Genomic DNA, 21,885 nt, shown 5'->3' on the forward strand with positions numbered 1-21,885 from the left:
GGCGTTGAAACATCGGGTGAATCACACAACGCACCAGTGGGAAGTTGATGGCTGTTGCTTTATTTAACGCAGATAAAGGCAGCAGCTGCATATTAACAAGTAACTCGTCAAGAACTGTAACATTCCCTGATGGTGCAAAGCAAACCGTGAGCAGAGCATAACACACAGACACAACACACGCACACACACACAGACACAACACGCACACACAGACACAACACACACACACACACACAACACGCACACACACACACAACACACACACGCACAGAACACACACACAACACACATGCACACACACACACATTAATTCGCATCAGGCTGCCTGCCAGCCCTCGTTGTCCCATTCCTCATGGATGGACTCTGTCATCACGCCACACTGCGCGCCTGCATCCCAGCTCAGACTTGCACTGGCATTTCCATCATCACGAGCATCATCACCATCATCACCATCATCATGCTCGCCTTTCGCTGCGTCCTCTCCATCAGCAACACGGCCACCATCATAATCATCGCCATCGCTCACGCCAGGGAACATGGCGTTTGCGTGACTGGTCATCACGACACCTTCTGCTCTCCCTGCACCCCTGTCAAAACTCGTGGTGGCGCCAGCAGCCACCGAAGACACATTGCCAGTGGGGTTATCGGTGTCGTGGCCCGCATGATGTTGTTGGGCGGCGTGGTGGCTGAAAGGGCCGAGCGACGTGCCGGCAAACTTGCAGAATATGTCTTCGAGGGTTGTCTGGGAGATGCTAAAGTACTCCAGCCCATGTTGGCGCTGCAGGGCGAGCGCACGCTCAAACGCAGCGGAGAGTGGCTGTGCCGATGCGGTGGGCACGAAGAATCGCACATACCCACGATGCGCCTCCACCAACTGCGCGCCGGCAAACTGCGCACGCACGTGCTCCTGCGAGATGGGGAGCTCACCAGTGGCCTTCAGCACCAGCGTGTACCCGTCCCCAAACTTCGTCTTGAGCATCTGTACGTGTGATGAACGCAAGGGCAAACACAAACAGCGGGAACGGGAGGGGCGACAGGTGAGTAACAATGAAACGAAGCTCAAGCTAAATGTCAGATGCGAAGACATTGTATTTGGTGGTCGTGGCACACTGGGCACAGCGAATACCCTAGTTTGAGTGGGCACACTAACACATGTGCACAGCGTGCTATCTACAACACCCAACACACACACACACACACACACACACACACACACACACACACACACACACACACACACACACACACACACAGAACACAGCGCTCCCCTCAACATCCCCGCCCCGCCCCGCCCCCTTCCTCCCACCCATCCCAAACACAACACCTGCGGGGTGCCGATGCACTTGAGTTTGCCGTCGACCATGATGGTGAGGCGATTGCACAATGCCTCGCACTCCTCCATGCTGTGCGACGTCAACAGGACCGAGCGTCCACTGCGCACAACGGCGAGCACGCGCGACCACAGGAACCGCTTGGCGTGTGCGTCCAGACCCGCGCTCGGCTCGTCAAGTAGCACCACGCCGCGCGTGCCCAGCAGCGCCATCGCCAGTGACAGCTTGCGTTTTGTGCCGCCACTCAGGTGCCGTGCAGTCGTGTTCTTCCACTGCTGTAGGTCCAGCACACGGAACAGCAGCCGCGCTCCCTTCTCCACCGCCTCTGGTGTCAGTCCACGCAGGCCGCCGTACAGCTGCATGTGCTCGGTTGGCGTCAGCAGCGGCAACAGGGCGTCCTCCTGTGGACAGTAGCCCATTTGCCGCTGCGTGATGCGCCTGTGCTGTGACACCGACACGTCATCCAAGAACACATCGCCCAATGTGGCCGCGTGCTCGCCCGAGATCACCTTGAAGGTCGTTGTTTTTCCAGCGCCGTTCACGCCCAACAGGCCAAAGCACTCGCCCCGTCGCACACCAAACGACACGTCGTCCACAGCAGCATGGCGCCGTGCTTGGCGCTTGCCATTCTTCCTCTGATGTGGCGAGTCGGCAGCGCTTCTGGTGTCCTTTGTCTTCTTCCTGCTCTTTGTGGAGTACACCTTGGTCAAGTGCTCCACGCGAACAGCAAATGCCTCCGGGTGTTCGCTCAGCGCTTCCATCTCCGCCTCAAGTGCCGGCTCGTCCACAAGCGAGGTCGCCCCACCGTTCGTACCGCGGTGGCGACGACGGTGTTGACCACGGCTGCGGCTGCGGCGGTTGAAGTTGGTGCTGTTGGTGTTGATGCTGACGTTTGTATCATGGTTGTGCTGCTCACCAGGGGCAATCATGCCGCGGAAACGGCGACCAGGATCACCACCACCACCACCACCACCACCACCACCATCATCACCAGCAGCAGCAGCATCGTCACTGTCATTGCTGTCGCTGTCATAACCACTGCCACTGCGACTGTTGCTGCTGGAAGTGGACGTGACACTTGAGCGCCGGGCTGCCGTGTATCCACCACTGCCACTGCTTCCACCAGCACGAGCACCAGCAAAGTGACGCACACACCGCCACCAGCGCAGCACACGTGCACGGGCACTGCTGGTCCACGACTTGAGCCGCTGCTGCGACCAGTACTGGATGCACAGCGTGAGGAGGAAGAAGGCAACGGTGTGCACGGCCATGACAAACATGTTGCGACCAGCAATGTCCCATGAGAAAGGGGACGTGAACGATGGAAGCTCGTCCCCGTACAGGTTTGCCTGCAGGTCGTTGTACTGCGCAGTGTATTCGTTGGTGGCAATGTCCAGCAGCCCGCGCCCAAAGCAGTAGTTTGGAAACACGAGGAACACCTTCTTCAGCACGACGTTCGCGCGCCACAGGTTGGGGTTCCAGGAGAAACGGTCCAGAACGAAGGTGGCGAGCGTCGTGGTCACGCCCACAAAGAGGTTGGCGACAATCATGGTGACGTATGCGGTGGATGGGACCTTGAACACGAAGGAGAACGGGTACATGAGCGTAGTGCAGGCAAGGCCGTAGAGCAGCAACAGCACGGCGACGGCGCCCAGATTGCGGCCAGAGTAGCCGTCAACGGCGAAGAGCGCAAACACGCCCACGCACAGCACGGCCGCCACGACAAAGGCAAGCGCGTCCCAGATGAAGCAGGCGAGCCAGTACTGCCAGGGGCGGCAGCCAGCGGCAAGCTGCATGAACTTGCTGCGGGTCACACGCTCGCTCACCAGGAACACCAGCACGCTCGCGGGGATGAAGGAGAGGGCGAAGATGACAAACGCAGCAACGGAGGCGTCGGTGCCAGACTGAATGAAGTTGAGCAGCTGCGTGTCTGCCGATGTGTTCAGCGGGTGGTTGAAGGCGTGAATGTGCAGGTTTGAATCCCCCGCCAGGCTCTTCAAGACACCGTTGTTCACCAGGTTCAGGTACGCCGGCAGCGAGTGCAGGTCGATGCGCTCAAACCACGCACGCGCAAACATCCCATGCCAGGGTCCGGAAGCTGTTGCAGACGACGATGATGACGACGCCGACGATGATGATGCGCGTTGAGACGAGCCAAACTCTGCGCCCGTGTGTGCAGTGTTGGTCTGCAGATCGACGGTGGCGGCACCGTGCCGCTGCGACACAAGCCCGTCGCTGCTGTGCATGAGGAGAAACGAGGTGAGGTTGCGTGGGTGGCACTCGCCGTCACACCGAGACTCCTTCGACGATGATCCTGGCGAAACAAAGGATGGGTCGTCGTGGAGCGAGTTAAACTCCGTGCGCTCTGTTCCGCAGTCCAGGCCGGGGGTTGTGGTTGCCGGGCACGTCTCGATGGCAGCGATCAAGTCAGCGCCTTGTGTGTTGTTGGCGTAGCTGTAGACAGGGGTGACGCCCTGACCCGAGAAGCATTCACCGCTGAACATGTTTGGGCTCAGCTCCAGCGCAGGGAAGTTGCTTGTGTCCTCCACACCTGTGTGGTAAGGGCGGTCCGGCGTTGTGGGAAGAGAGGGGGGCGTGAGAGGTGGAAAGCGGAAAGTGGGAAGTGATGACGAACAGGAAGCTCATTGTAAAGTGAATGGGCACAAGCAACGAAGGCACAACGGGAAGGGATCGAAGTTGCGTGCGTGGGTACTGCTTGCACAGCACCGACATGCATCGCTCGCGCAACAAACAAAAATTGACAAATTACAAGTACACAAGCAAACGTACTCTTACACGCACAAACAAGCACATTCTTTCACGCACACACACACACACACACACACACAAGCAAACGTACTCGTACACACAAACGTACTCTTTCACGCACAAACAAGCGCACTCTTTCATGCACACACACGCATGCACGCATCACAGGAAGGCTACGCACGTGATGCGACGAGCATGGCCAGGCAGATGAGGCCAACCGGCAAGATGACCATGGAGATGAACGCTTTGATGTCGCGAAGCGTGTGCTGCGCGCGCTTGCGCAGAAGCACCTTCAACACCACCCCCGTCCTCAAGCACCAAGCGCCAACGGGCGCCACGATGCCATCGATGCTCGAAAGGCCAGATCGCATGCCGGCGCTAAAACGGCGCTTGAATCCCCTCGTCTGAAAGTGGCCGTGACCACTGGCAGCGCTGTCGCCGTGTACACGTGCATGTGCGTGTGTGGATGCGTGCGTGCTTCTTGTGCGAACGCCAGCAGCACCTGTGTCGGCATCACTCGTGTTGCCTGCGATGCCGTCCACAGACATGAGCAGCGGTGATTGCGCACTCTCCACGTCAGCCCCGTCGTCGTCACCACCACCATCGTCAGCAGCAACAGCATCGCCATCACTGGCAGCGCCGTAGCGGTAATCATGATGACGATCATGACGATCATGATGACGCTGGTAGCGGCGGAGGCGGCGAAGACTGCTGGTGCTGACCGTGGTTGAGCCGTCGAGGGATTCAAGCATCTGCAGTTGCTCGGCCACGCTCTCAATCTCCTCGTCGTCCTCCGCAAGCATTTCAGCAGCACCCACGCTGGCGCCACCAATGCTTGGAGTCGGGGTGTGTAGCATGGTGCTGTATGCGAGCGTGGCGTCCCGACCATCAATGCCTCGACGAGCGCCAGCTGTTTTGCCGCTGGTGGTGCTGCTAATGCGACTGCGGTGTCTGCTGCTCGCGGATTGCAGCTGATGTTGATGATCGTGCTGTGGTGCTGAAGCCAAGAAAACCGAATCCCCATCACCATCACCATCACCATCACCACGATGATGACGAAGAACACTCGGAGCACCAGCAGGAGGAGCAGTGGACGAAGAGGAGGCAGAAGGGTGACGGCTGAATGTGCGACCCGTCACCTCAAGAAACACGTCCTCCAACTTGCTGGCAGAGACGCCGAACGCTTCCACGCCCAATTGCTTGCCGCCTTGCTCCAGCTGTGCAAACAGTGGAGGAAACAAAGACACCTGTTCTGGCGGAAGCACAAACGTGGCCTCTGTTTGCGAGCTGTAGCCTGGCGCAGCGCCAGGAACAGCCGATGACACCATACGTGTCAGTGTATCGAGCGTGGCTGGCGAGCCGGCTGCTGCGGGGGTCAAACTGAGCGTGAGCGTGTACCCGAGGCCGTGCTGCTGCTTTAGGTCAAAGGGGCTCCCGTGTGCACGCAGTTCGCCATCCTTCATAATGGCAACGGAATCCGACAGCAGATCCGCCTCATCCTGCGTGTTATTCGTTTGTGTGATGTGGTTGTGGTAAGAGACAGTGTGTGTGTGTGTGTGTGTGTGTGTGTGTGTGTGCGTGCGTGCGTGCGTGCGTGCGTGCGTGCGTGTGTGTGTGTGTGTGTGTGTGTGTGTGTGTGTGTGTGTGTGTGTGTGTGTGTGTGTGTGTGTGTGTGTGTGTGTGTGCGTGCGTGCGTGCGTGCGTGCGTGCGTGCGTGCGTGCGTGCGTGTGTGTGTGTGTGTGTGTGTGTGTGTGTGTGTGTGTGTGTGTGTGTGTGTGTGTGTGTGTGTGTGTGTGTGTGTGTGTGTGTGTGGAGGGGGTGGCATGGAGTGTCTACGACAGGGCCCTTAAAACCATGCAGTCAAGTATGTAAGTGAATGTGGCCGGCACTTACCAAGTGATGGGTCGTCAGAATAATACAACAAGTCTGTAGCCAAGAAGCAGACAAACATCACCAAAGCAAAGAAAATGTGTGACATGAGACGACACAACCCACACACAAGAACATGTCAAAGAACACAAGTTCACGTGTACATACTGTGCTTGAGCGAGATAACCGGAGCAGAACATCGCACACACGACGAGGACAACAACAACAACAAGAAAAACAAGAAACCCTCAAGCATTGCAACCTTTCGTTTCTGGAGAATGAGATTCCACGTTGCTCGCCGGGCAGATGGGTCCATGCCCTGTTGTTTGAGGTGGGGAGACGAAGACGAGGGTGGCAAAGATGGGAGATGGGCATGTGAGTGCGACTGAAGGCAAAGTGTGACACTACTTGTTGCGAATATCAGCAGCATGCGCACAAGACAACACGCAAAACGCCGACAGTCCACGATACACACAACCACGAACAGACGCAAACTCACCGCTGTTGGTTCGTCAAGGATGACGACGTCAGGTGAACACACAAACGCAAGAGCAACGCTGAGCTTGCGCTTGTTCCCGCCACTGAGATGGTGGCATTCGGTGTCGAAGTACGGCATGAGACCCAGCGCCTGCACACACACACACACACACACACACACACACACACACACACACACACACACACACACACACACACACACACACACACACACACAAAGAGTCATGAGAACCAGGCAGTGGCAGTGGGTGTGGGTCAATACCCAGCAATTGAAAGCATAGAGTACAAGAAGAGCTATGCGTGCGTGCGTGACGTACGCACGTCCAAGTGCAATCAATCCACAAACACACATGCCCGCGTGCACACACACACACACACACATACCACAATCCCCACATACACAGCCGCTCTCCCCATGCACGCACCTTTATGAGGTGCATGGTCTCGTCGAGTGCAGAGTCCAGACCACCGCGACGGCCACGGCGAATTCGTGCGCAGAAGAGGACGTGTTCCCGTACCGTCAGGCTGTCAAACAGGGCGTTGTACTGCAGACACACGCCCAGGTGCTTGCGTGCGGCGTCCATGTCCACGCGCGTGTCGTAGCCGTGCACGCGAACCAAGCCGGACGTCTGTGGGAAGAGACCGCACAGAATGGAGAGCGTGGTGGACTTGCCGGCGCCGTTACTACCTAGGAGACTCGTGACCTGCCCAAAAGGCATGCGCAGGGAAAGGTCGGCGACGGCTGGTGGCTTGCGCTGCAACCCGAGGAGACGATCAATGCCACACAGCAGCCACCACGCATCGTCGTTGTAATCCTACACATCACAAGTGGAGGCAGCGGTGACAACGCGGGCATGGGAGGCCGGTGTGATTCAACAGCAGCACACCCAAAAGTATGGACATCAAGGGGCAGACATAACAGATACCCACATACACACATGTCGGCATGCTTGCAGAGACACGCATGAAAGTGCAGTCACACAAAAACACACACACGCGCACACAAAACACACACGTGCACACAAAACACATGCACGCACATAAACGTGCACGCACGCACGCACACAAAACGCACACACACACACACAATATGCGCACCTTTGACATGTGGTTGATGACAACACCGCGCTCGTCAGCACCATCAGCACTTGCTGCTGCTGTTGTTGTGTGCAAGTGAGGCGTTGCAAGTACCACTCCGCTGTCACTGCCGCTGCTGGCGCCAACCGCGGCCACGCTGGACAGGAAGGCAGAGGAAGGTGTTGCTCGTGCGGAGGGCGTGTATGGATGCGCCGATGGCACGGCACTCCCTGAGCTTGGTGGTATTGTTGCTGCTGTTGAAGAAGTTGCTGTTGCTGTTGCTACTGATGCTGTTGGAGTTGGCGCTGCGAAGCTGTGACTGCGGGAGCGAGCAGATGCGAGCTCAATGTCAACCACATCACCTGCAGACACGCTGAGCGGGTGGTGGCCCCTCCCTTGCAGACAACAGCAGCAATAGCGACAGCAGCGCCGCACGCCTGTGGCCAGCGGCTTGAGAAAGAAGAGCGGGTGCTTGGGCACGCCAAACTGGCCCGGGATGACTTGCTCCAGATAGAGAGTGAGGAGGAGATAAATGAGGCCGTCAAGCAGCAGCATGACAATGGCGGCGCCCGCGCTGAAGCCATCGCAGGGGCTCATCCCAACAAACAGATTGGACCACTGGAATGGTGATAATGCCGGTGGAGATGATGGTTGAATGAAAAGGAACATACAAGCACACACGTTTATCCTAAACGAATGCCAGACAATCAAATCCGCACACGCACGCATACACACACGTACACGTACACGTACACAACACATACTCTCTCTCCCTCAAACACACACGCACGCACACAACACATGCACGTGAGGGGACGGACGCACCTGCAGGCCCACGCCAACTTCTTCCCAGTACGCAAGGTACTGGCTGGCAATGCCCAGGGCAGTTGTGCTCATCAGCGACACACCGGCCTTCTGCATCACCGACATGTCGCCCGCGTTCAGCGCAACCGCTACAAACGGAACGTAGCTGTAATATGTGTTTATGTGTGTGTGTTTGTATGTATGTGCGTGCGTGCATGTGTGTGTGTGTGTGTATGCGTGTGTGCGTGTGTGTGTATGTGTGTGTGCGTGCGTGTGTGTATGCGTGTGTATGTGTGTGTGCGTGCGTGTGTGTATGCGTGTGTATGTGTGTGTGTGCGTGTGTGCGTGTGTGTGTGAGTGAGAGCAGTGTGTGAGTGAGAGCAGTGGCAGGAAAGAGGTGCACGGTTCACGCGACAGGGAAAGCAAGACCGGCGACTGCAATGAACATCAAATGCAAGCGGGCGCAAACAGCAACGCTCGCAGCGAGCAAAACAAGCAAGTTCACGCACAAACTGAAGTAGACGATGCCGCCGCACGCCGCAGCAATCTTTGCGCGGGAAAAGAAACAGCTGATGAGGAAGGAGAGCATCACAGAGGCGAGAACAAACGCTTCCAGGAGGAGGAACACAATCAGCTCGTTGCTGTTGCGCAAGACGTCTCCCTGGCACAGCAACATGGTGATGATGAAGACGGATGGCAGCGTCTCGAGCACACACGTGATTGTCCACGCCAGCCAGTGCACCCCCGTGTACATCCCCATGATGCGCATCATCTCCTTGAGTCGCAGCTCCTTCTCGTACACAATCGACTTGACGGTGATGCTGACAATGTACACGAGGGAGATGGTCATGAAGAGCGGAAGGACTGGTGCCAGGCCGCGTGTGAACTCGTCGCCTGCATACGCCGGCACGGGGAACCGCTGCCCAAACACAGGCAGCTCCGTGGCCGTGTCGCGCTCCTGCGCAACGTGTTGTGTGGCATGTGAGTGCACGTGTGCATGTACATGTGTGTGTGTGCATGTGTGTGTGCATGTGAGTGCATGTGTGTGTGCATGTGAGTGCATGTGTGTGTGCATGTGTGTGCATGTGTGCATGTGTGTGCATGTGATTGAGAGAGAGAGAGAGCGTGCGCAACGCTGAACACATTGTGTGTTAAACGAGTAGAGCAAGCAGCTTGGACAAACCCATTCCGCAACCGTGAGCTCGCAAGAAGCACAAACATAAGCACATCGCAGCAGCAGAAACCAACGCACCGCATGCAAATTGGTGAAAGCGCGATCCACCATATCCTGCCCGCGACGCAAATAAAGGCGGGGATGAGAAAAGAGGGGCTCAATACCATCACATTGCAGCTTCTGGGTGATTCACCCCTTCAGCACAAACAGTGTGCGCACACCGCACACTAACCATCGCACACGAAATATCAAGCAAGAAGCAACAACGCACGAACCAACACACAAGCCGCAACATGCAAGTAGCAACATGGACGTCACAACACACAACACCATTGTCTCTGTCCCTGGTTACCTGGACCATGGCAAAGCCCGAGTAGTAGTAGAGCCACCAGGTGAACTGCCCATATGAGGAGGTGACGTGGCGCGATCCCGTCTTGGTCGCTGGGATCTTCACGGGGTTCATGCGGATTGAGTAGTGAAGCTGCTCAGGCATCGGCACATTGCCGTACGCATCACCACCAACAGCAGCAGCGGCGGTACGTGGGCCACTGCCGCGGGAAGAAACGTCGTTATTTGCTCGCTGTCTGTTGTTGGACGGGAGTGCGGTGGTGGTGGTGGTGCGCATCATGTTGTCGTCCATGTTGTGGAATTCGATTGCAGCCAGTACGTCGCTGAGTCGCCGGGAGGGCATCGCCTCCTTGACCATCTCCGTGGTGCTTGAGAAGGGCACGAATGGGTCATGAACGGTCATGAACGCGAGCTCGCGCAGGTCTGGCACAAGTGGAGCCGACGTCACGTTGGCGGTGCCGTTGTTGAAGAGCGGTGCTGGCAGCGACATGACGCCATCCAGCGGCATGGCATCCTCGCCGTTGCGCGGAACATATGTGTGTCTGCAGAGCGTGACATTCTTGGCACATGGCGAGGGCACCTGCACCGCAACAGCGACGTGATCGCGGCCAGTGCGCTCCTTGCCTACCGCCTCGATGTAGTACGAACGGCCTTCTTCTAGGACAATGGGCGCTGACTGTTGCGTGGCCACGCGGTGCCACTCCCACGGGAAGTTGGAGCCGTAGCGGGCAGCAATCTTGCGCACGTGTGCGCGCGTCTCGTCTGTGCTGAGGAAGAGCTCGCAGTGGTCGTCGCCTGCGATCCAAAACGTGTACGCGCCACTCGCAGGCGCCGTAAACACGCCCCTGTGCGGTGTAACCAGTTGGCCGGCAGTCGACCAGTGAATGTGAGTGCAACCAGTTGAGTTGGGCGTGGTGGTTGGTATGACTAACATGGTCGCAAACAACTCGCACGCAGGTGTAGGTGCTGCACACACGCAAATGTAGGTGCTCACACATGCAAATGTAGGTGCTGCACACGCAAATGTAGGTGCTGCACACGCAAATGTAGGTGCTGCACACACGCACACACGCATACACGCATGCACGCACGCACACCCATACACGCACACACGCATACACGCATGCACGCACGCACACACCTAATGCGCTGGCCAAAGTTGTCGGCGACGTCAAAGGGTGAGGAAAAGACGCGAGACGTGAGGAGGAACCGCTGGTCTGGACGCGACGGGTAGCGCGGATCAGCATACAGCTTGCGGAGTTCGTTGCCCTCAATGTGCTCCCACCGCTCTATCAGCATGCCATGGTCACCGCCTGCGGCACAAAGAGGGAGATAATGTAGACGGTGGGGGTGGGGTGAGGAGTGGAAGATGTTGGGAGACACAGGCAGTGTATTTTCAAATGCTTGCATGCATGCAAGTGTGCACATTACATGGTTATGTTACACCAGGCGCATGCAACAGCGACTCGCACCAACGCACGCGCACAACCATACACACCAAAGACAACCCACATGGTCACAACTCCAGTCACACCAGCCACACCACCAACACCAGCAACACCAGCAACACCACCAACACCACCAACACCACCAACACCACCAACACCACCAACACCACCAACAAAGCAGTCATGGGAGTGCTCACTTGATGGCTGGTGGTCCTGCTGATCCGACTGCATCTCGGACAGGAGAGTGGCCGTGCACTTGAGGGTGTCGACAGCGGCGCCCAGGGCCTGGAATGTACGATTCATCTCCTGGACGATGCGGCGCGTCTGGTTTGTGTCTGGCGCGTAGAAGATCTTGGAGCCGCCAAACACTTCCTCGAGCTTCACCAGCGATGTCTGGCCGAACAATGAATGGGGCGCGGGGAAGAGGGGATGAGGAGAGGGTGTGTGTGTGTGTGTGTGTGTGTGTGTGTGTGTGTGTGTGTGTGGGTGGGTGTGTGTGTGTGTGAGGGTGACGAGATGGCAGCAACTCAAACTTTGCATTAGGGCTAGCCTACACAGTGCAAAATGCATGCATGCACGCACGCACACAAGGTAGCCAAACACACACACACACATACACGCACACAAACACACGCACGCACTTGCGAAGCCGTTGCGGCCTCGTTCTGCTCTGGATCAGCCTGTCTGTGCAGGGACCACTCTGAGACGACGGGGCACATGAGATATTGTGCCGCGGTGATAACATCCATGCCGCCAAACAGCACTTCCTCCACGCGCGGGTCCGTGAGCAAAGGGACAACCGCCCTGCGCATGGCATTGAGTGTGTCTGCATCGTCAGGGGAGAGGGTGACGCCGGTGCGGTTGCGAATGGTGTCGATGATGGCCGCGGTGGAGTCGTTGGTGCTGGTGATGAACGCTTCCACAACGCCTGAGATGGAGTGCGTGACAGCATGCCGTGCTGCCGGCGACGACGTGAGCGAGCAGTAGCACGCGGCTGCCTCTTGTCCGTCCCGTACGGTTCGCTCGCCTTGCGAGGCAGTGGTGTTGGTGAGGCGCCTGAACAGCGCGATACAGCGTGCGGGCACGGCAGGGATGGTGGTGGCGTTGTGCATGGCCGCGTCCACATGCATGGCACCGTCGAGCAAGTCGACCATCATGTGCTCGGCACTCGTGACGGAGACGCCTTCGCGAGCGAGGTTGTGGTGCAGCTCGCGAATGAGGCTCGGCGCAATGATGTCTGCGCCAATGTCTGGTGCCAGATCATACAGACCGTTGCACAGCTGCGACTGCATGAACACGGCGATGCCCGCAGACGGGAATGCAAGCGGTGGACTCGACACTGCACACATGCGCATGGATATGTGTGTGTGTGTGCGTGTGTGTGCGTGTGCGTGTGTGCGTGTGCGTGTGTGTGCGTGTGTGCGTGTGCGTGTATATGTGTGTGTGTGCGTGTGGATATGTGTGTGTGCGTGTGTGGGGGGGGGATGCGAGTGAGAGTGAGAGTGAGGGAGGGACAACGGGGTGTATGGGTGAGAATGGGTGTTGGTCTGAGGGACAACGGTGCACATGGACGGTCGATGCGAGGCGCGTGACAAGAGAAAGAAGACATGAAGATGATCAGGGAAAGCAAACCAAGACACAAATGCGCACACAAACACACACACGGACACATATACACGCAAACACACGCACGCATAGCCACACATACGCATACGCAAAAACGCACACACCCACACACGCGCGCGCGCACACACACGCACGCACGCACACATTCGCGCACTTGACGTCGTACCTGCAGCCTCGGTGCTCACGGGAAGCTGGGTGCGGATGATGAGGAGCAAGCAGAAGATGACGGTTGGGATCACCATGCCTACAAGGGTCGACTTCCACTTTCTCAACTTGAGCAGGCGGTTCTTCCACAGGATGGTCATGGTCTGCTGGCCAACCACCCGCCACCAACCACCGTTTCCCTGCTTGTCATCGCTACCCTCGCTTCCCACCGCGGCAGTGCCGGCTCGGTTGTATCTGTGTGTTTCTAGTTCCCCGCGCATGTGCCATCCGTGTTCGTTGTGCCCAGCATTCGACCCGTCATCTCCATTGCGTGGACCAGGCGTGCTGCTCTCGCCTAAACCCCTCCTCATCTTCACGGGTCAGCCGCTCCGCGCGCCTAGTGTGGAGACGTGTTTATGTATGTTGTAGGGTGCGGTGTGAGATGAGATCTGATGGGCTGTGTGAGATAGAGTGTGTGTGCATGAGTGTATGAGAATGTGTGTGTGTGTGTGTGTGTGTGAGCGTGTGAGTATGTGTGTGTATCAGTGTGTATCAGTGTGACATGATGTTGCTTTGGCCGCTCTGCAGTAATCATGTGGGCAAAGATGGCACGCGCCCACGCACTCAAGCAACACCCCCCCCCCCTCCAACACACACACCCCAACCCCCACACGGCACAAGCGCATGCTGAACAAAGGACTGCACTCAAGCAAGCAAGCAAGCACGTGAACTGACTGTCAATGCCAAGCACGTGTTATTGTCAGTAACAATGCAGCAGCAGCAACGGGCACAGTGAATGCACCGCGATCACACACACACACCTCCCGCTTGCTTGCTTCTTGCTTGCTGCACTTCACTGCTTCTTGCTGCAGTTGATGTGTGGGTGATTGGTTGGTGTGGGTGTGATGATGACCTTTGATGATGTGTGTGCGCTTCGCATCAACAACATCATCAACATCAACAAGTCTGATGCTGTGTTGCTTCGTGTCCTTGCAGCTCCTCCCTCTGTCTCTGATGATTGATGAGTCAGCACACTCCCAACAACGGATATCAACAACACCCCCACCGCAACCAACTCAACGCTTCTTGAGCAGCTCGCCTTGCTTCTCTTGCCTGACGCGGTTTGCGTTGCTTTGAGGGCGTCATGACGTCCTTGCGGCGTGCAAGCGAAGAGGACCGTGACCACGAAGGCCACGATGAAACAGATATGGTGCGTTGGACAGCACCTCGTGATGCTGTGGTGGTGATCACGGAGCTGTGTATGTCTGTCTGCCTGTCTGTCTGTCTGTCTGTCTGTCTGTCTGTCTGTCTGTCTGTCTGTCTGTCTGTCTGTCTGTCTGTCTGTCTGTCTGTGACTTGGCAATGCATCTCATAACGCACACAACGCACACACGCGCACAACGCACACTCATAACGCTCACACTCACATACATACAACTCGATGCATGGCATCTGTGTTCTGTGCAGCACAACGTATTTGAGATTGTGGACTTCTCCACCGCCACGGACTGGGAGAAGTGAGTGGGTGTGCCATGTTGACTGTCTTGCACATATGGATCACCACCCCTTTGGTTACTTTGACCAGCTCAAACAGGGTGTGTGTGTCCTCATGCCACAAGTGTTCACACATCCAAGAGCTCTCCTCCTTGCGGTCATTCCCGAGTGCACCCATATTGGATCTGTCATCTCACCTCTCCAAACCACCAACACCAACACCAACCAAACCCACCAACCAACCACCTCCGCCGCGTCCAGGGTGACAGCCGAGTTTGAGCGCGCCTTTCGTGCGTGGAAGCTGCACACTCTCGACTCAAAGGCCGTCAAGGTGCGGGGTTCATTCATTCTTCCCACACACAGACACATGGAAGAGCATGTGCTCGGACGCCTCCGCACACGGACACGTGAACAGAACACCTTGCTTGATCGCTCGCTCGCATGCACGCATGCACATGGGCACGCACGATTCATCGGAGCTGCTCGTCGCTGACTGCGCTTGTGTTCTTTCTCCTCTCATCCATGCTTGTTTGGTTTGCTTGCTTGGTTGCCAGCCGCACAATGTGCGTGCGACGGAGCCGATTGAGGCCAAGCTGGCCGGGCGCAAGTACCGCGTGTCGTTCAAGACAACAGCACGAGCAGCACCGCGCCCCGTCTCCAGCGAGATGCTGCGTCGACTCGATGCCTCCTTCCACGGTCTGCACCAACTATCACTCACTCGTAGACCACGGTTTCTCTGCTTGATGGGTGAGTGAGGGTGGAGGAGGGTAATTCTGTATGTGCGCTCACAACAACTTCAACTTCTACGAACACGCACGATACACGTGTGCAGGAGAGGCGCCTGGTGTGATGCGGTGGGCGCTGGCCACAAACTTTGACTTTGATCCAGATGCTCATGTCATCCAAGCAAGGTTGGCGGTGGTGGTGAAATGTGCGTGTGCGTGTGCGTGTGTGTGTGTGTGTGTGTGTGTGTGTGTGTGTGTGTGTGTGCGTGTATCTGTGTGGGTGGGTGGGTGGGTGTGTGGGTGGGTGTGTGTGGGTGTGTGTGAACATACATATTTACTGCTAATGCTGCTCCCTCCGAACTGTCTCACTGCATGGTGTGTCTTTGACAGGCTTGGCATCCCGGAGTTTGTCGTGTTGGAGCCGGCAGAAACAACATACGGAGACAAGGTGAGGCGTACTTAGTTTTGCACTGGAGCGAGCATACACAGTCTGTGCTTTCAGGTGGTTTGCAAGGAACGTATTGAGTGCCCCCTGCTGCCATGCGTGCATATTCACATGCATGTGCACACATGTGCACACATGTGGCAGATTTCGGTGTCTGAATCGAAGATGCTGCTGAGTGCCCTGGTGACGGCAGCAGCAAATGTTGGCATGGACATTCCCGTCTTCACACAAGTGAGGGTGCACAGGCCTGACCATTGCTGCTTGTGTCTGCCCTGCCGTGGCGAGGAATTTCCTGTCGGCTTCGCTTCGACATAGCACACACACACACACACACACACACACACACACACACACACACACACACACACACACACACACACACACACACACACACACACACACACACAGATGACACATAGCACACACACACAGATGACACACACACATAGCACACACACACATAGCGCACACACAATCACTCACATGCACACGTGCACACACATAAACACACACTCACATGCGCAAACAACCCGTACACGCGGCTGCTGTAGGTGTTTGAGGCGCGGTCGAAGCAGTTTTTCGGGCACTGCGCAGGTCTTGGGTGGAGCATCACATATGATGGCGTACAGCTGCCTGTGGTGCCGAAGGCGAACGCACACATCCAAGGCCTACTCACCCTCTTCCACTCCAAGCTGACCCACCTCACCTCGCACGTCAAGGCATACGTCAGCGTCAAGTTCACATACAGCGTCCGCAACTGGATGCTCGACTGGGCGAGGTGGGGATTCTGTATGTGTGTGTGTGAATGTGTTTGCGTGTGTGTACGTGTACATGTGTGTGTGCGTGTATGTGTGTGTGTGTGCGTGCATGCGTTTGAACGCGTGTACAACTGCATGTCGACTCGACGGACAGACACACACACACACACAAATGCACACACCACACACACACACACACAAAACTCACTCACACACCACACGCCATGTCCCGCTCCAACTGCGATGGCAGGTCGTCACCCGGCAGCATCGAGGGCAAACCAGCGGAGCAGCGCTACCACGCCCCCGTCCGCCTTCCCGTCGGCGCTCTCGGCGAATCCCTCGAGTCAGTCGCAAATGCGTCGTGTTGGATGTTGGGTGTGTGTGTCTGTATGTGTGTCTGTCTGTCTGTCTGTCTGTCTGTGTGTGTGTGTGTGTCTGTGTGTGTGTGTCTGTGTGAGCCTATTGTTGGACATGCTGTGTATTTCTGCTGCCGTGTTTCGCCGAACTCGCATCGTTGACGTGCGTTCCTTGTGGTTGCGTGGTGCCATCAGCTGCCTGTATTTGGCGTGTGCGTGGCCGCACTTTCGCGAAGACGTGCTGCTGGACGACAGCCTCCACTCTGAGCTGACCCCAACAACCGCGCCCTCGTGGTGGCTCTCTGTGGAGCGACGCAAGAAGCGCCCGCGATGCAAGCTCGAACGCATGTTGCGCAACTTCATGGAGCTCTGTCACACCACCGCAACCTTCAAAGAACTCCTTGGATCAAGCGCATACGTCGACGAGGTGCAGTGCATATGGGGGTATGGGTGTGCGTACGTGTGGGTGCGGGTGTGGGTGTGTACATGATAGCTTGTGCGTTGAGTGCGGGTGCAGGTGTGCGTGTGTCTGTCTGTTTGTCTGTCTCTGTTCAGTTCCCATGAACCTTCTTCTCAATCACCCCATTCTCTCATGCAAACACATACGCACCACCAACACCCTCCCACGGCCTCACATCTCCTTCAACAGGATGAGGACACGCCTGATCTGGGGCGCAACGCACTTCGCGCGCTGACAAAACCGCAGCCGGGCAGCGGTATCGCAGACGACGTCGTCAAGGTACAGAAATGTGCACACACACACATGCATGCATGCATGCATTCGCCGACGAACATACACGCACTCGTTCACACGTTCATGCACGCTCATCGTCTCACTCACAATCACAACCACCCAATCACAACTGCGGCCACGATCACCCACCCCGATGCAGGCTGGGCGAACGCTCGGTGCACGGTTCGGTACAGTCGTCGGGCAGACGGTGCGACACGTGAGGACAGCGCGCACCTCCGACAGCGGTGATGGGTCGGCGCTGGAGAGTAAAGAGATTGATGACATTCTGGGGCACATGTTCATCCACCAGGATGACTGGAGCGAGAAGCACGCAGCCGCGTGGCTGATGGACCGGTGCAAGACGGCACCGAAGCAAGGCCTGTTGCACCGTCTCGCCACGTACATGGCCTGTGTTGACACGTACAGCGGCGGCCTGGAGTCTGTCGCCACCCTGTGGAGCGAGTTTGTCATGGAAATCAGGTGCGTGTCTGTGTGTGTGTGTGTTGTACCTCGTGCGTCGTGAGCGGGACAGTTGATGGCTTGATGGGTTTGCGTGGCGTGCAATGCTTCAAACTCACCCATCATCCATATTCACGACCCATTCATGCGTGCGTTGCAGGTGGCACTGGGAGAACCTCAAGCCGCTGCCGCGAATGCCAAATCGCGCGGCGCCGGACATGACGTCCTGTCTTCTGCAGCAGAAACTGGAGCTCATCAACACCTGCATCAAGCGGTGCGTTGCGCACACACATACCCGCGCGCGTAGTTACGCAATCTGTGGGGCCTTGCTTGCTTGTCGGTGTTTGTATCCAACCACGTGTTGGCGGATGATGTAAGAAACGGAGTACGTTGGTGCTGGCTGCTGGAGTGCACTCACGACAGGCACCTCTCCCACGTGTTTGCACCACTGCAGCAAGAAAGACAGACAAGCGTCGCGCTCCAGCGAAACGTAAGCCCTCGGCCCATGCAAACAACCGATTTATGTGTCTGTCTGTCTGTCTATCTGTCTGTGTGCGTGTGTGCGTGTGGGTGCGTGTGTTTGTTTGTTTGTTTGTTTGTTTGTTTGTGTGTGTGTGTGTTCGTGTGTGTGTGTGCGTGTGTTCGTGTGTGTGGTTCTCACGCACGCACACTCACACACACACACACTCACTCACTCACTCACTCACTCACTCACTCACTCACGCACTCACACACACACACACACTCACTCACTCACTCACTCACTCACTCACTCACACACACACACACTCACTCACTCACTTCCATGCTTCATTCGCTACTTGCGTCCGCCGTTTTACACATGCACACAGCACTGACCAAGGCGCGAGCAAACGCGAAGGGGGTGGTGGCAGAGACGACCACCACAACCACAACCACGACGACGACGACGACGACGACGATGATGATGATGATGGTGATGATGACGAGTTTTTCGTGTGTCCGGAGGACGAGGAAGGTGTGAAGAAGCGACTGCAAGACCTCAAGCGTCGCGCAGCAGAAAACCCAGAGCAATGTACGCTGTTTGCGTGTGTGGGTGTTTGTAAGAGAGAGTGAGAGACGAGTGGCTGTGCATCAGTGGTCACGGCGGCTCACGACATCTTCATCCCTTCACCTCATGATCATTAATTATTGCGTCACCACAGTCGCTGCGCGAGAGGAAACGATGGCGAAACCGCTCGGTGTCAAGGAGGTGTGACAACCACCTGTGTTGTATCAGCAGTGTCGTGAACGCGTGGTGTTGGCTTGTTCTGATACTCAGCCACAACCAAGCACACGCGCACACACACACCTGCTCACACAAACACACGCACACGCATGCATATTCACGCATACCCACACACCCTCGCACACACCCACGGTCAGGTGCACCCAACGTTGGTGCTGCTTGACAGCGACGCGCCGCTGAACATTCCGCGGACACAGGAGCCTGGACCGCTCACAGAGGATATGGTGACACGACAGCTGGCGCAGATGGCGGAGGTGCGTACATGGGTGCGCTTGTGTTTGTGTGTGTGTCTCTGTGTGTGTCTCTGTCTGTCTCTCTGTGTGTGCGTGTGTGTGTGCGTATCCATTTTGTGTGTGTGTGTGTGTGTTTCACCTGCTTTTGTGCATGCTTCTGGGTTGTGCATGCTGTAATCTGCCGGTGCTTGGGTGAATGGACTGTGGCCGTTTCCGCGCCCGAGAACCTGCCCTGCTTCACGATACAGCACCATGCTCACCCTGAAGGCGTGATGGATCACAGATGGGCGATTCTGAACAAGCAGCAGCGCTGCGTGCACAGATGCAGGTGAGCAAGCATGTGCACATTGAATTGCATCACACTCTCGAACATCGCGCCTGCAGCGATATCCTTTCACACGTGTGACCTTTTCAACACGTTCCCGGTCTTTTGGACCATTACACCAGCTCATATTTCCGCACGCACCGCACCGCACCCCACTCATGCGTTCGAATGCCCTTCATGACCGCCACCGCTGCCGGTGCAAATCAGAGCACGTCGCTTCGATCGGATATGGAGGCGTTCAAGGCGGCCAATCCAGGGTGCAAGCTCGGCGATTTCATCCGGTGAGATGTGATGTCGCAATGAAGGGGGGAGGGGAGGGGAGGCAGTGACGCTCACGGTGTTCGTGCTCTGTGTGTGTGTGTGTGTGTGTGTGTGTGTGTGTGTGTGCTGTAGTGTGTGCATGTGTGTGTGTGTCGTGTAGTATGTGTGAGTAGTGAAGTGTGTGTTCGTTGTGCATGTGTGTGTCGTGTAGTCTAGTGTATTTTGCAGGCTATTGTGGGTCTTGTATCGGTTATCTTATGGTCTGGTGTGCAACAACTCCTGTGTGCACTCATTATCAGGTGGCATTCTCCCAAGGACTGGGTCAAGGACGAGGAAACTGGTGAGAAGCACACACCCACGAACACATGCATGCGTGCACACACGCACACGCACACGCACGTACGCACACACTCAGGCACACACTCAGGCACACACTCGCTTGCACGCTTCGGATCTGCGATGCTTGCAATTCTCGCCCTTCCCTAACCTGGTTGTGTGCCTTATGGCTGCGACGTGTGGCTGCAGGGGAGACCGGACTGAGCGAGCGCATGCGCGATCCAAAGAACCTGTGGCACGCGCTGTGGCGTGATGCGCTCCCCGTGCCCGTGAGCCAGCAACGCCTGCTGTTTGACGTGACAGCAGAGGCAGAGGGCGCGCTGACGTATCTGGAGAACATCACCATGCAGGACCTTGCCCGCCAGTTGTTTCCCAGCCTGCTTGAAGAAGTATACGCACGACTGCAAGGTGAGAACTTGAGCTGCAACGTGTGCTGCTTGCTTGCTTGTGTGTTTTCGACGGGCCTATATACTCCAAATTCACAACGCTTCGTGAACATGCGCTCGCAAGCGTACATGGGCGAGTATGCACACACGCGCTTGCTTGTTCACTACCTTTCGTGCACTCACGCCTATGCACTCACACCTATGCACTCACACCCATGCTCTCACACCTGGCAGATGAGGTGAAGGAAGAGGCGAGCCCAGCATCGCTGGCAGTGCTGCACGCAAGCTTGAAGCATCTGTCATCGCGCCTGGGCCACAACTTGGACGAGGACATTGATCGCTACGAGGACATTATCGCGCGGTTTGCAGAGGTGGAGCACGAGTTGTCTGTGTTCTCCTCTCTCGTTCGCCAGCTCGGTCCCAACCAGATCCCACTATGCGAGCAGCTCCTGAACGACGGCCGCTGCCTCGTCCTGGAGGTTTGTTTTGTGTACGTGTGTGCGTGTCTGTCTGTGTGTGCGCGTGTGTCTGTGTGTGTGTGTGCGTGTCTGTATGTGTGCGCGTGTGTGTGTGTGTGTGTGTGTTGTGTGTGTGTGTGTGTGTCTGTCTGTCTGTCTGTCTGTCTGTCTGTCTGTCTGTCTGTCTGTCTGCATCCGCCTTCGTGTGCCCCCCCCCCCTTATACTGTATTCAATGCACCCTGCTATTGTGTGGCTTCTGCACCGTGAACACTCAATCACTGACCTCTTCCTTTATCGCTTCCCCCCCCCCCCAACACACACGCACCCACCTTCTCGTGTCTCTGGCAGGAGTCCCACCGCGATGCTGTGCTGAGGGTGTTTGCATCCTTCGCCAACGAGAACGACTTGCCTCGGCCAGAGCGCCGCGAATTCATCTTCCGGGCCATCGCAGACCAAGGTACGGCTCCCCTTCTTTGTATGTGTAAGTGTGTGTGTGTGTGTGTGTGTGTGTGTGTGTGTGTGTGTGTGTGTGTGTGTGTGTGTGTGTGTGTGTGTGTGT

At 56.7% G+C, this 21,885-nt stretch overlaps 2 protein-coding genes across 2 annotated transcripts in view; one reads left to right on the forward strand and one right to left on the reverse strand.

Moving 5' to 3' along the window:
• Nucleotides 1–13: 13 nt before the first annotated feature.
• On the reverse strand, nucleotides 14–14,093 carry PTSG_04973 (ABCA2 protein). Its single transcript, XM_004994234.1, has 17 exons — nucleotides 13,911–14,093; nucleotides 13,112–13,486; nucleotides 11,961–12,658; nucleotides 11,517–11,712; nucleotides 11,013–11,184; nucleotides 9,876–10,716; nucleotides 9,602–9,637; nucleotides 8,859–9,307; nucleotides 8,371–8,515; nucleotides 7,567–8,163; nucleotides 6,894–7,283; nucleotides 6,470–6,598; nucleotides 6,233–6,289; nucleotides 5,995–6,027; nucleotides 4,282–5,599; nucleotides 1,325–3,882; nucleotides 14–979 (listed from the first exon to the last, which is right to left on the reverse strand). The coding sequence occupies exons 2-17, from the start codon at nucleotides 13,458–13,460 to the stop codon at nucleotides 317–319; spliced, it is 8,631 nt and encodes a 2,876-aa protein (XP_004994291.1). The 5' UTR covers nucleotides 13,461–13,486; nucleotides 13,911–14,093; the 3' UTR covers nucleotides 14–316.
• A 25-nt stretch (nucleotides 14,094–14,118) lies between these two features.
• Nucleotides 14,119–21,885, forward strand: part of PTSG_04974 (uncharacterized protein) — an 8,235-nt gene continuing 468 nt past the window's right edge. The window contains exons 1-23 of the mRNA XM_004994235.1: nucleotides 14,119–14,299; nucleotides 14,557–14,606; nucleotides 14,845–14,914; nucleotides 15,138–15,279; nucleotides 15,416–15,494; nucleotides 15,699–15,756; nucleotides 15,898–15,984; nucleotides 16,305–16,531; nucleotides 16,762–16,854; nucleotides 17,063–17,294; nucleotides 17,517–17,606; nucleotides 17,761–18,080; nucleotides 18,220–18,333; nucleotides 18,514–18,549; nucleotides 18,911–19,113; nucleotides 19,244–19,290; nucleotides 19,464–19,580; nucleotides 19,843–19,887; nucleotides 20,092–20,165; nucleotides 20,445–20,485; nucleotides 20,671–20,889; nucleotides 21,102–21,346; nucleotides 21,675–21,783. Of these exons, the coding sequence (XP_004994292.1) occupies nucleotides 14,234–14,299; nucleotides 14,557–14,606; nucleotides 14,845–14,914; nucleotides 15,138–15,279; nucleotides 15,416–15,494; nucleotides 15,699–15,756; nucleotides 15,898–15,984; nucleotides 16,305–16,531; nucleotides 16,762–16,854; nucleotides 17,063–17,294; nucleotides 17,517–17,606; nucleotides 17,761–18,080; nucleotides 18,220–18,333; nucleotides 18,514–18,549; nucleotides 18,911–19,113; nucleotides 19,244–19,290; nucleotides 19,464–19,580; nucleotides 19,843–19,887; nucleotides 20,092–20,165; nucleotides 20,445–20,485; nucleotides 20,671–20,889; nucleotides 21,102–21,346; nucleotides 21,675–21,783 (2,764 nt within the window). The 5' untranslated portion in view covers nucleotides 14,119–14,233. The remainder of the gene's footprint in view (nucleotides 14,300–14,556; nucleotides 14,607–14,844; nucleotides 14,915–15,137; nucleotides 15,280–15,415; nucleotides 15,495–15,698; nucleotides 15,757–15,897; nucleotides 15,985–16,304; nucleotides 16,532–16,761; nucleotides 16,855–17,062; nucleotides 17,295–17,516; nucleotides 17,607–17,760; nucleotides 18,081–18,219; nucleotides 18,334–18,513; nucleotides 18,550–18,910; nucleotides 19,114–19,243; nucleotides 19,291–19,463; nucleotides 19,581–19,842; nucleotides 19,888–20,091; nucleotides 20,166–20,444; nucleotides 20,486–20,670; nucleotides 20,890–21,101; nucleotides 21,347–21,674; nucleotides 21,784–21,885) is intronic.

This window comes from Salpingoeca rosetta, assembly GCF_000188695.1.
Source record: "Salpingoeca rosetta unplaced genomic scaffold supercont1.11, whole genome shotgun sequence".
Taxonomy (NCBI): Eukaryota; class Choanoflagellata; order Craspedida; family Salpingoecidae; genus Salpingoeca; species Salpingoeca rosetta.

Excerpts from the sequence above, each read along its gene's own strand:
- PTSG_04973 (XM_004994234.1), bottom strand. The coding sequence starts at position 13,460 with ATGAGGAGGGGTTTAGGCGAGAGCAGCACGCCTGGTCCACGCAATGGA. Across the intron at positions 10,717-11,012 it reads AACTTTGGCCAGCGCATTAG|GGGCGTGTTTACGGCGCCTG; the intron begins GTGTGTGCGTGC and ends TACACCGCACAG. Across the intron at positions 5,600-5,994 it reads TTCTGACGACCCATCACTTG|GATGAGGCGGATCTGCTGTC; the intron begins GTAAGTGCCGGC and ends AATAACACGCAG.